Consider the following 14,211-nt stretch of genomic DNA (forward strand, 5'->3'; position numbering starts at 1 on the left):
AAACTTCCAATGCACTAATTAGCTACAAGTTTGTTTTTAGCCCACTTTTTCTACAGAAAGTTGAAAAAGAAATTACGATAAAACAAAACCCCCAGAAAACATCTCAGAAAATACATTCTAAGTTCAAAAAATGGGTTCAAAAGTCAATAAACAACAAATGATTTTTGGGTTCTCAACACAATCTAAGTGCTTTAAAAAAAATGTAAAAACATTTTCACTAAAATGAAGGAGGAAATGAAGGGATTATTAATATGAAACGGTTTCAATTCATTGGGGTATTTGAAAGAGAGCTAAATTAGCAATATGGCGTTACCTGCATATCCTCCTCCAGAGGAACTGAAAGTGAAAGACGAAGGAATAGTCTTTACAGGTTCTGTAGGTGGTGGCTCATAATTGTCATCTTCCTCTGCTGGTATGACGTACGTCTCTGAATCTGACTGTGGATCTGGATTTACATACTCACTGTCCTAGAAACAGAATATTCATATTTCCAGCTACAGTTTTGCTTTTCTTAATGTTGTGTGTTCTGCCATATTGTTACTTGTCTCATTTCCACAAGTCATTAGAACATTGATCTCCTTTCCAATAGAAACACCTCATTTTGCTAAAGATAAATACTGTATTTTAAGAATCGGGATTCATGAATTCATAGTGGATAGAGTATACATGCTACTGTAACAGCAGCTGCTATTTTAAGGGGACACTATGACAGAAATGCTATTTGTTCCAGCTGTAATTGAATAACAACAATATTTAGATCTAAACTCGTATACAGTATAATGTTGAGCTTACAGTTTCAGCCTTGCTTATTCTCCACCATTCTTAGATGCTATGACCACAATCTTCTTTATCACTTCCCACAGACCTCCTATAATGTTGTAATTCCTATTGTATCACAGAGTATAGTTTGATGGTAGGATTAAGGAGTAATATTTTATATGTATAGCGGCCCTTAATGATGCAGTTTGTAGCTACACTATTGTTACATAAAATCCTGTGTTGACTTGGGCCACATTTCTTCTGAAAGGTCTCAGCACCCATTAATATTGTTTAGTGTTGAATGTCAGTTGCAGGAGGGGTCCACCACCAAATTACAGCCAATAAATCTGGTGGCCGTTGAGCTAAACTGGCAGAACTGTATCAATGCTCTTGTATATACAGTTTACATAACCTGATGTTTAAATAAAGTAGCAGAAAGGTACAAATCCCTTACCGATTCATCTGACCATTCATCAAACTCTTCCTCTACTTCACCTTAAGCAAATAAGAACATAAACAGAAATCATTAAAAATCAGTTAAACCCATTTCAATCTAGAAGGGCTTCTTTTTACACTGCATGGACAAATGTATGCAGTCACCTGCCTGTCCAGAATCTCATTCTGAAATCCAGGGTATTAATATGAAGTCGGGCCTCCTCTTATGTTTATAAGCAGCCTCTGCTTTATTTGAAAGGCTTTCCACTAGATGTTGGGACTCACAAATACGAAGGAGAGTTTCCAAAAGTTGGATGTTAGATATTTATTAAGTGCACATTTTGTGTACAATTTGGGCATCTGAAAGCTTGAAAGTAAATGTAGAAATCAATGGGAGTTGTCCTACATATGTAGAATTCAAAGGGATTGTTGAATTTTGGAGTTTTCCACATATTATTTTAGCGTACCGCCAGAGGTGGTGGTAGCTCCAGGATTCCCCTATGTCAATAGGTGCAGCAGTCCTCCATTCGGAACAGAAGGTAGGAAGGACAGAGCAATTATACTGTAGTGCAAGGAAAGTATTTTGTGGTTTTACACATAACTGTGAGTGTGGAAATTACAGGGACTGCAACTGCACTTGTGGACATACATGAGCCCTAAAATGTTTCCTTAAAACTGTGCAATTATAATTGGATTCCTGTTGACATGCTGTGCTCTTACCTAACACGTAGTCTCTTTGCGGAACTGTAGGAGGCGGGGGCGGTTTGCTTTTTATTCTGCAATAGGAAAGGAATTCATATATCAGCGGAACATAAAGGACAAATGCATTCAACACAAATATTTTACAAGGAAATGTAAGGTAGTTGTAAGATCACAACTGAAAGTGGCAGAAGAACATACACAGACATACACAACATGCATTAAAGACAGTACAAGGCATGGGCAATGTGAGGTTATTATGGGGAGACTCAAGAGGCTGTTGCTTTTCATGTCCGAAATGCATGAATTAAATTGTTAAATATAAAGACTAATGATGCCCCGTTAGTGGATAATTCAAGGTCACTTGCCCCTGTAGGAGTTGTCTCTCCAAAGCCAATTAAAAATGTGTGACAGTAATATTTACTCTTTGCCAGTGTTAGATTCACATGTCAAACTCGGCCATTCTTCCACCTTACTGTTTTTAATTATGCAGGTAAGGGCTGCCACGTAAAACACTGGCGCTTGACTCTTGGGTGCAGTTGGGGAGGTGGAGCCGGACCAAAAGTGGAAGTGCAAGAGACATTTTACTGGTAGTAGAAAGCTTCCTATGTGCCATTCAGTGATTGGTCAACTGTCAGTAGCTTTAGATTTATTCTCTGACATTAGTTTTAATGAAGATTCAACATCAATGGTTGATTGTTTGATTATTGGCAGAAAGGAGGAACAACCACCAACTGGGATCTTTGGTCTAGATTTATACAACAAGCTGGATAACTCGCAGGAAGAGCGGTTAATAATTTTACTAAAGGTTACGTGTCCATACTTGCTAGCGATTGGGTTGTTTGTGCCTATCTGGTGCCATTTATGATCCCTGCAGAGTCTGCATTTCCAATTGATTCTTTGAGCCATGCCCACTTTAACATGGAAAAAATGCATGGCACTGGATGAGGCCACCAAAAATAAAATCACATGTAAATTCTAACAGCACATTTTGACATTACTCAAAAAACAACAGCTGACGTTGCTTTATTACACTTGGGCAGCAAGTCAACCTTTTACGCCAGAAGTAAAAAGCTTGCTATTTTTACTGAACAAGTCATCTGGATATTTAAGGTTACAAAACATATATTTTAATTTCGAAGGGAAATTTCACTTAGTTCTCAGTCAATCTGGTTCAGAAAACTGCTACGCTGCAACTTTTTTATATTACAGAAATAACCTTGCAAAATGAAATTGACCCTCCCGTCTGTGAAAATTAGTCCAATCATGTAGCTCTTTGAGAGTAGCCCATAGGTGCGAGTGGTTGGGGGGAGAGGTGAAAGCTTTGAAAAGCTTTAAAGAAATTCAGATAAGTCTTAAAAGGTCAATGGAAAGTATTTCTTTCTCCAACTATATTATTGCACTCACAGCTAAGGTACAGTACAATTATATGGAGGGCAGACTGTGTGGGAAGGAAAAGGTCCTATATGAAAAGCATAGAGGCATACACAGAGGCAACTACATTTTTGTGCTAAGGATTCAGGGTGATTGTAATAGGAAACTACAGCTGAATTTGTATTGTTTACACAACAGTACCACCATTTGATAATACAGAAGACTGAGGTATTTCTTATATGAAGGTGCTTGGTTGCTCAAGGTTACGATAATACACAAGTTTATTCATCCTTTGCAGCAAACTGTGCAGCTTTTGAAGCTAATGCAATCTGTTTCCTTTCAAATGTGACCTCAGGCAGTCAGGATATAAATGCAGGTGCCTGTATTAGGGGCATCTAAAATAGACAAGATCACCACGGAGCCAGTGTTCATGGCACTCCATGTTATTCCACATTCCTAATCATCTCACCATTCACAAGGGGGTCTACATGACCTCTTATCTGTGAATGGAGAGCAGTTGGGAGATGTTCTTCACTTGTTGGCTTGGTTAGCCAGACAGGTATTTCTTCAGTTTACCAAATGGGACTACAAATGTGGTCTTGTTCTAATTGCTTTGTCTGCTTCATTCTGGACATCAGCAGCACTTTCTCCAGAAGAGACGATATCAGTCCATTGCTTTCTAATTATCCCAGTAAATTAATTTCTAAATGTTTATTACAGTATATAATCCTAAACTATTAAATCCAGGATCCTGCATTTTTCAGCAGGATTCGGATCGGAAATCCTTCTGCCCGGCCGATACGAATCCTTATGAATAGAGGCAGAGAGGGAAATCCTGTGACTTTTTGCCACAAAACAAAGTAAAAAATGTTTTCCCCTTCCCACCCAATTAGGATTCGGATTGGTATTCTACTGAATCCTTCACGAAGGATTCGGCCGAATCCAAAATAGTGGATTCAGTGCATTCCACATACTTACCTCAACTACTCTGTATTCAACTTTTTCTGCCTTTCTATTTCAAGCTTGGAATGTAACATGACAGTTAGAATAAGATACGGGGAAAATAATTTATTGTATGCGGAGATTTATGGTGAACACTTGTTTGTTGTCATAGATCTTCTTAACTGAATAACTAATCTAGCAATATCATTATATAGATATCTGTGACTTTGTTAAGGGGGACCTTGGTAAAATGATGGGCCTCAAAGAGGTACTTGAATTAGAAAAATCCAAAAGCTACTATATTAGGTTCTTTTATTTCAACTCTGGTATTTAGACCTGTATTTTTGTCCTATTCCAGCAAACCTACGCTCCATGAAAGTCTCAGCCACCTCTCTAAACTTCTGTTCTATGGTCAAAAATCTATTTTTAAACTATTTCTATTGGAAATTGCCAGTTAAGTCTGCGGTGTAGGATTAACTCATGTTGTCATCTGTCTGGTTTAGAACCATGAACTCAAGTTCCTCATAGTCTTGCTTTTCTCACTTAATGTACAAAACACTATATTTGTAGGCTCAGCTTCATCAATACAGGGTTTATACTGGCCCAACTACTATTGGATCAGTCTAGAATGCCAGACAGATGTGGTATTGGTATTAATAGCTCTTCATAATGCAGTGTAGGTGAACACTTTGTGGAGCACATTTCCAGCCACATTGGCCAGTCTAAAAAAAAAATGACTTCCTCCATTATGTGCCTTTTACGTACTATAAACCTCTAACACAAAAATAGCAGATAGGCTGACGTTATTCATATCACATGAGCTAACCACTGTTTTGGTCATGAACAGTGGTTTATGCTGCTGTGCCACACAGGTCAGCAGAAACAATTGCAAGAGATTAGGGATGTGCAGGCTTGTCCAAAATCCATGGGATTTGGGGCTTGGGTGCAGGTAAGCATTGCATGGCCCCCTCTGATGTTATTACAAGGGGCAGGTTGGGCTATCAAGTCCTTCTCAGGGTGTTTATTACGGGTGCTGGTCAGAAACCGTATAAAAAGGAAGCAGTCTTATGGCAGTAAAAGCAACATTCTACAAAATCTATAATGAGATCATTCCTAATAAAGAGATGGGATTGAACAGAAAACTTGTCCTACGTTCCCACACCTTGTGCCTCAACCCCTTCTCTTTTAGAATTGTAAGCTCTTTAGGCAGGACCCTCTTTGCCCTTTGTATCTGTTACTGGTTTTTATGTATATAATTCTGCATGTTCTCTGTATAAACTCATATATGGAATATGTTAGCGTGCTACCAATACATAATAAATAATAATACGTGACTCCTATGGACATAAGGATAATAGACTTATAATATACAATACAAATAACTTCCCAGTATGCCCCTGAGCCTTCTGTTTGATTTACATTAGCATTACTGTTAAACATGTTCTCATCACAACCATCTGCTCCCCACTTTCATTATTACGAATGTGATTAATTCATTAAAGGAAAACTATACCCCCAAAATGAAAACTTGAGCAACAGATTAAGTGGCATATTAAAGAATCGTATTAAATTGGAATATATATTTAAGTAAATATTGCCCTTTTACATCTCTTGCCTTGAATCACCATTTTGTGATGGTCTGTGTGCTGTCTCAGAGATCACCTGACCAGAAATACTACAACTCTAACAGGAAGAGAGACAGAACTCTGTCTGTTAATTGGCTCATGTGACCTAACAAGTATAGTTTGTTTGATATGTTTGTGTGCCACGTGAATCCTACGATCCCAGGGGGCTGTCATTTTTTAAAATGGCATTTTTCTATTTATGATTACTCAATGGCACATACTACTAAAAAAGTATATTATTATGAAAATGGTTTATTTACATGAAGCAGGGTTTTTACATATGAGCTGTTTAATGCAATATCTTTTTATAGAGACCTACATTGTTTGCGGGTATAGTTTTCCTTTAAAGGGGTTGTTTGCTTTGAGTTAACTTTTAGTATGATGTAGATGGTGATAGTCTGAGAAAATCTGCAATTGGTTTCTATTTTTTATTATGTGGTTTTTGAGTTATTTAGCAGCTCTCCAGTTTGCTATTTGAACAATCTGTTTACTAGAGTTCAAAAATTACCCCAGCAACCATGCATTGATTTGAAAAAGAGACTGGAATATGAATAGGAGAGGCCTGAATAGAAAGATGAGTAATAACAAGTAACAATAACAATACATTTGTAGCCTTACAGAGCATTTGTTTTTTAGATGGGGTCAGTGACCCCCATTTGAAAGCTGAAAAGAGAAAGAAGAAAAAGACTAATAATTAAAAAAAACTATAAAAAATAAATAATGAAGACCAACTCAGAACTGGCAATTATTCTTACTAAAAGTTAACTTAAAAGGCATCACTATAAAATGGTACTAAAAAAGGAACTACTCAGTCACAATATATTCAACAAGATACTGTCAGAATTTTTTTAAAAAAACACTTATCTTTTTTAGGTCTACCATGGTTATTTCAGTAACAGGTCAATCACATTCTTCAATTATTGATATTGCAAAAAAAATAAAAAAAATAAATAAAGAATACGACACAAGAGGAGAGAGCGTAAAGGCAGACACACAAATAAAACATGCAAATTTTGTAGTTTCCTACCGATCCCAAGTTTCTTTGCCAGTTTTGCAAAATAACGCCACTTGATCATTTTGGAACCTAGGCATCAAGGAAGAAAGTTCCCACACTCATAGATTAGAGAAATGCTGATGAAGAAAACATTGGTAGAAATAGATCGAAATAGATGCTCGCGGAGTGGTTTTCAATGGGTTAATAGCGACCTCACTTCTGCAATTTTCTGCGTGTAATTGATCATTATGCAGATATATATACGTATATATACATACAAGCTTTCATGAGGCGTGGTATGTGACATTCAGTTGTTACGCACACCGTTAAGAATAGAAAATGACTTAGGTACCAATTGAAAACCACTAGAACAGGCAGTATTGAGAGCATGCAAATAAATTATACAAATCAAGGATAAAACAAGAAATAAAATAATTTTAGAGAAGTTTGGGAAAATAAAGCGGATTTGTATTGTACTGAGATTCTTTAACTTTGTGTAGATTCATCGCTTTTTTGTCGGATTTGGATTCTGCCTTTTTTCAGCAGGATTTGGTGCCGGCCTTTTTCAGCAGGATCTAGATTCTGCCTAATCCTTGTGCTTGGCCAAACTGAATCTGAATTCTAATTTGCATCTGTAAATTAGGGGCAGGAAGGGAAACCAGGTGACTTTTTGTCACAAAACAAGGAAGTTAAAAAAAATTTCCCCACTGTTTCCTTTCCCGCCCCTAATTTGCATATACAAATTAGGATATGGTTCGGTATTCGTCCAAAACGATTGCAATGGATTAGGGGATCCTGCTGAAACAAAGATAGTGGATTCAGTGCATCCCTAGCTGTAACAGAATAACGTAATTAGGTAGTGATCAATATTTTTGCTGGTAATAAAGGTTGAATCTTTAATGAAATAGCGAAGTAATCGTTTGAAAATACTGGTTTATTTCGAGGTTCTCCTTTAGTGAACCTGTAGATATATTATTAGGTGTGATTCCTTTTTTGGTTCTCAGAGGGGGTTTATCTGATTAGTCAGATATATGGTACAAGTGTGGGATGCGTTATCCGAAAACCTGTTATCCAGAAATCAATTATAGAAAGGCTCCCATAGACTCCATTTTAATCAAATAATTCAAAATGTTAGAAATTATTTCCTTTTTCTCTGTAATAATAAAACAGTAGCTTGTACTTAATCCCAACTAAGATATAATTAATCCTTAATGGAAGCAAAACCAGCCTATTGGGTTTATTTAACGTTTAAATGATTTTCTAGTAGACAAAGTATGGAGACCCAAATTACAAAAAGACCAGTTATCCGGAAAACCCCAGGTACCGAGCAGTCTGCATAACAGGTCCCATACTGTACTAATTTGTTGATTTAATTTCCATATACATAGAAGTCAGCGGTTCTTACACCTTTTTCAGGGCCCCAAATTAAATTTCATAAACAGCTTCATGAGCCAAAAATGGATTTAGAACAATTTGGCATGTTTTAATCATTTATGTTTAAATGTTGGAAAATAATTCTTATTACCTAGAGGGGTCATGGAGACCCAACCTAAACAGCAGTAGGGTCCAGTTTTGGGTACCGAACCACTGATTTATATTATACATCTTATATTTAAATATTTATGGCATAACAATAATCTGGATTTTATTTTTAAAACTAGTGACACACTGTTTTTTTTTTTTAATACAAGTAATAATAGAGCTATGGGATCCAATATACGGAAAACCTTTATCCAGAAAGCTCTGAATAATGGAAAGGCTGTATCCCATAGGCTCAGTTTTAATCAAATAATTAAAACATTTTCAAATGATTTCCTTTTTCTCTGTAATAATAAAACAGTACCTTGTACTTGATCCCAACTAAGATAAAATTAATCCTTATTGGAAGCAAAATCAGCCTATTGGGTTTATTTAATGTTTAAATTAATTTTAATTTTAAGATTTATTATAAACCGATGCTGCAAAAAGCCTTAATCAGAAAATCTCTAACCTGACGAGGTACTGTATAAGTCAATGGCAGACGTCCCTATCCTAATTTGAAGATATCGTGGTTTTCTCTGGGTTTAGCCCGATATCTGAAAAATTCAGGGATTTTGGGCAAAAACTTGTACAATTCAAGTTTTCGCTCGATTTTATACAGTTTTTTCCCAATCCGATTAATTTGATTTATTTTAATGATAAATGAGGCAAAAATCGGGGATGGGAGTTTGCTTGAGCTTTTTTTTAAATTAAAATAATGAGATAAATTTGAATTTTAGTAAACAACCCCCTTAATGTATGGAGATCCAAGTTACAGAAAGTCCCATACCTGTTATAATGAAATACTCTATAGATCCAATTTCAATATTCCCTTATCTGTGTATTTTCTATAATAAGCATGCAGCATGGTCATATAAATATATCTCCAATAAATTAATAAATCAAAAGGTACAGTATATTATCTATATGGCTAGAATGAGTTCAATTACGGAGACCCAGACTCAGGAGGATGTTTTGTTCAAATGCTGAAAACTGCAATTCATGATTTTTTTCCAAGTAATTGTCTACTACTGATGAATTACAGATTGACACAGGGGAACCCTGGAATTAGCCTAGGTTCCCTGAGCGAGTTACGTACAGTCACTAAGGGAGTTGTGTTATTATTGGCATTATTAATGGCGCACAACAAAATCGACACCATGCCAACATAGAATCTGGGGAAAACGTGTCATTTACGACAATAAAAAGCAATTACTTGACATTCGTATGGATGTGCTGTGTGCAATTACCCTGGAATTCTTGAAAGAACCATTGTACTGCCAGTAACAACTTTGACAATGGTTATTTATTAAAGTCCAAATGCCAAAAACCTGAAAAATTTGTGTTTTCTTGAATTTTAAGTGGAAAAAAAACTTGATTTTTTCCCCGGAATTTATTATATCCAGAGGATAGAAAAAATCCAAATCTCGAAAATTTGGCATCTCAGACCTTATCAGTGGGAGAAGTCCTAAAGATATCTTGATCTGCTCTGGGTTTTTTGCAATAATCCAAAGATTTTGTGGTTGACAGGCAAAAATAAAAAAAAATCTGAGTTTTTGGGTGGAAAATCTGAAAGACTGATTTTTTTCATGTTTTTTTCCCCGCACAGGAAATTTTCGGGAAAATGTATTTGTAAACACGGGGGGAAAAACCCGTGCGGATTTGGTCAGAGTATTTTTCAGAAAATAATTAGATTAATTCAGACTTTGATAAATGGGCCTGCATTTGTAAATGAGGCTCAAAATCGTTATCCTTGAGCCACCAAATTGTTAATTGTGATGTTGTGTATAATTGCTCCCTGATCACCTGACAGCAGTAAGCTCCCCCTTTAACATAAGCTAGGCAGACTGGGGGGAGACATTGCGGTGGTGTGTTGTGTTAAAATGCCCTGTAAGGCTCCCCTAATGTAATATGTACAATGGTTAAATTGCACCAATAAATGTTTTAAGTGAGACACTGTGCATGTTTGTATTTTATAAGTGAGGTATTGGACCTATGCACAGTTCCCACTGAAAGATAGCATACACCCCTAATTGATATGGTCTTTTTTTGTTCCAAGTCTTTCTATGCAAGCAATGTTTTTAAATAGGGGCTGCTTATGTTATTGCATAGTTTGACTTTAATGTACAGTGCTGATATGGAGCTCTAACACCCCATAGCACTATGTGGGGCAGATAACATCAGGGGCAGGACTGATGATGTAGCGATTAGCGACTGGCTGATTGCCATGTCAGTCACTTCAATATCCTGTCCGGATTTGGAAATTTTCACCCGGGCAGCCTTTCCAAAAACCGAAGCACAGCACAGAACTGCTTGACTGTGACACATTCCAATTAACTGGTGCATGGATTGCTTTGGTAGAAGTGTCAGTTTGTTGGAACATTTTGTGACTGTAATAAAATTCAAACTGAAATCCTTTAGGGTTTAACGAGTCCTTGAGTGATTAATATGCAGCAGGGTTACACCATGTCTTGTTATATTGTACAATACACACACACCCATAGCAGCTCCTCACCTCACCCCAAGCCAAACCCCTGACCCTATTAAGTAATGCAAGGAGATAATCACCCTTGTCTCCAGGCCTGTAAAGTATTATTATCCAATCTCCTAACACACATATTTGTGATGATGCTAAAGCCCCTAAAATAACAGATTGTGTACATTTAATCATTGTTTTATGAATGAAACAGGACTTACTTCTTGATCTTTTGCATGATGCCCCCATCATTTTTCTTGATGTCATGAACAATCTTTTGAAGTTGCCTGGATGGGAGACAAAAATCCAATTATTGAAGCATTTTGTGGTTCAGCACTTATTGCAGGAAGGTTGATTCATTTCAAAATATAATGATAAGAGTAGCACAGTACAGGTATGTGACTGGTTATCCTCAATGTTCAGGACATGAGGCTTTCCAGATAAGTGATCTTTTCATAATTTGGATCTTCATTCCTTAAGTCTACTAGGAAATCATGTAAACATTAAATAAACCCAATAAGATTGCTTTGCTTCCAATAAGGATTAATTATATCTTAGTTGGGATCAAGTACAAGCTACTGTTTTATTGTTACATAAAAAAAGCAAATCATTCAAACAAATTTGGATAAATTGGAATCTATAGGCGATGGCCTTTCCGTAATTCTGGATAACAGGTTTCTGGATAATGGATCCTATACCTGTACTAAATGTGTGGTCAGTCCGTGGAACCACAATAGCTACAACTACTTTGTCAACGAGTCATCTTACAGATTAAAAAAATATGTGACATGTTAATGATATTATCCTTATCAAACCAATGTAAAAGCAAAGAGATTAAAGGAAAGGAAAACATTTTATGAATTTCTACAGTAGTTTTTATCTTGCAATATATGTGCCTTTGTAATGTGGAGAGGAGTGCAGAGCTGCGCATGGCTGTTTGCTGTCACTATCTTGTGCTTTGTCCTATGGGGATGCGCCAGCTGTGCACCTTCTGCAGGTAAGGTCCCTTTTCCATTATCAACATTCCACTATTTGACACACTCTGTGGCTCATTTACATAGCACAGGGCAGGGTGCAAAGTGGAAAAAAAGAAACAGATGCCAAACTCCACCTACATTTTGGGCCCATAAACACATGACTTTGCAAACTCCAATACTGTATTCATGAGCGGTGGGCTTGGGGTGGTGTGACTGTCCTATTTGGACGCCCCCTATATTTAGGGTGCACCACTAAATTCGAAGGTGCTATGGAGTAGTGATGTTTGCCCACAGGTCAGACAGGATTGGGTTGAAACTTGGGTGACTATTGGGGGTACGGGTAGGGTTGCCACCTGTTCTGGAAAAAAATACTGGCCTTCCTATATATTTATCTTTTTTCCCTATTAAATAACATTGGGATCAACCATCATTTTTACCGGCCAGGTGGCAACCCTAGGTGCGGGTTGGGTGCAGGTCAGACTCTGCTCCTAATAATTCCCGGTCTTGGAACCAGAAGCACATGCAGAAGTAATGTACAGAGCAGGAAGATGCTGGTGTGGATCCTACAATGGCAAATTTATGTGGGTTAGGGTCAGGTGCCGGTTGAGTTTTTCCTGACCCACACATTACTACTATGGAACCCTTTACTTCTACATTAATAAAGCAGCACAGGTAAAAGTACAAGACTTTGCACCAGTGCTCATTGCACCCTGCTCCTTATTTTAGAAAGCAGGCACAATGGCATATGAGTTTAGAGAATATATATATATACACACACATGTTCTGAATAGCGATTTGATTCATGAACCTATATATATATATATATATATATATATATATATATATATATATATATATATATATATATATATATATATATATATATATATATATACATATATATATATATACAAATACAAGATTCCTCTGCACTCAACCCATTATCAATATATTTAAGACAGAGACATTTTGTGCATACAGCTACTGAAAAATGCCCTACCCTTTAAACAAAACAGGGATTGTTTGTCCATATATTGCAATATATTTAAGCTGGCCAACTACGTCAAAGTCATCCCATATCTGGCCAGTCCTATGCTCAATTTTCATCTGATTCATTAAGAATTCTATGGTTTAATTATACATTTTATAAAAGGGACGAATACGTTTTACCTGCAACTTACTAGCTGCTTTCAAAGTAAAACTCCCAAACTTGGCTGCCCTTTTATTAGACACCAGTGGGATCACCTGACTATAGTTGGAGGGGGTGGGAGCTACAACATGGAGCTGGTCACTGCTTCTGTATAACTATAACAAACAAGGGAAAGTTGTGCTCACCACTAGTTTTTAAAATCATTAGGCGGGGGTGCAATGAGGGTGTGACCACAAAAAACAGACAAATACAAGAGTCCTCTGCACTCAACCCATTATCAATATATTTAAGACAGCGACATTTTGTGCATACTGCTACTGAAAAATGCCTTACCCTTTAAACAAAACAGGGATTGTTTGTCCATATATTGCATAATGTATAATTAAACCATAGAATTCTTAATGAATCAGATGAAAATTGAGCATAGGACTGGCCAGATATGGGATGACTTTGACGTAGTTGGCCAGCTTAAATATATTGCAATATATGGACAAACAATCCCTGTTTTGTTTAAAGGGTAAGGCATTTTTCAGTAGCAGTATGCACAAAATGTCGCTGTCTTAAATATATTGATAATGGGTTGAGTGCAGAGGACTCTTGTATTTGTATATATGTATTTTGTGGTCACACCCTCATTGCACCCCCGCCTAATGATTTTAAAAACTAGTGGTGAGCACAACTTTCCCTTGTTTGTTATATATATATATATATATATATATATATATATATATATATATATATATATATATATATATATATATATATATATATATATATATATATATATATATATATATATATATATAAACAACATGGGGTCGGTGCACCCAGAGCACAAAATGGATGCCTCAGTGCTGGAACAAAAAAACAATCTTATGTAAATGTCAAAAAAGGTCCGCACACATAGGACTTGGATAAAGAAGAAAAAGTGTAGTTTATTCAACGTTTCGGCCCAGTCACTTGAGCCGTCCTCACTTCCTGAGGACGGCTCAAGTGACTGGGCCGAAACGTTGAATAAACTACACTTTTTCTTCTTTATCCAAGTCCTATGTGTGCGGACCTTTTTTGACATATATATATATATATATATATATATATATATATATATATATATATATATATATATATATAGTGATAATTGCACTCTTTAATCAATGCACTGCCCTGGTATGTCCATCTGTGTATGTGGGGACATGATCAGCCATATTGGCCTTTTTATTAAGCAATAATAAAGGTATGGGAAACATTATCTGGAAACCCAT

The 14,211-nt window shown here is 36.5% G+C and overlaps 1 protein-coding gene across 9 annotated transcripts in view; it reads right to left on the reverse strand.

Moving 5' to 3' along the window:
* The window catches only part of blnk.L (B cell linker L homeolog), a 163,774-nt gene that overhangs the window by 29,912 nt on the left and 119,651 nt on the right, over nucleotides 1-14,211 (reverse strand). For 5 of the 9 annotated variants that reach the window (XM_041568410.1, XM_041568409.1, XM_041568412.1 and 2 more), the window contains 4 exons: nucleotides 11,044-11,109; nucleotides 1,915-1,970; nucleotides 1,214-1,254; nucleotides 314-467 (listed from right to left, as the gene is read on the reverse strand). In XM_041568410.1, the coding sequence (XP_041424344.1) occupies nucleotides 314-467; nucleotides 1,214-1,254; nucleotides 1,915-1,970; nucleotides 11,044-11,109 (317 nt within the window). 9 annotated transcript variants of the gene reach the window in all.

This window comes from Xenopus laevis, chromosome 7L, assembly GCF_017654675.1.
Source record: "Xenopus laevis strain J_2021 chromosome 7L, Xenopus_laevis_v10.1, whole genome shotgun sequence".
NCBI classification, from domain to species: Eukaryota; Metazoa; Chordata; class Amphibia; order Anura; family Pipidae; genus Xenopus; species Xenopus laevis.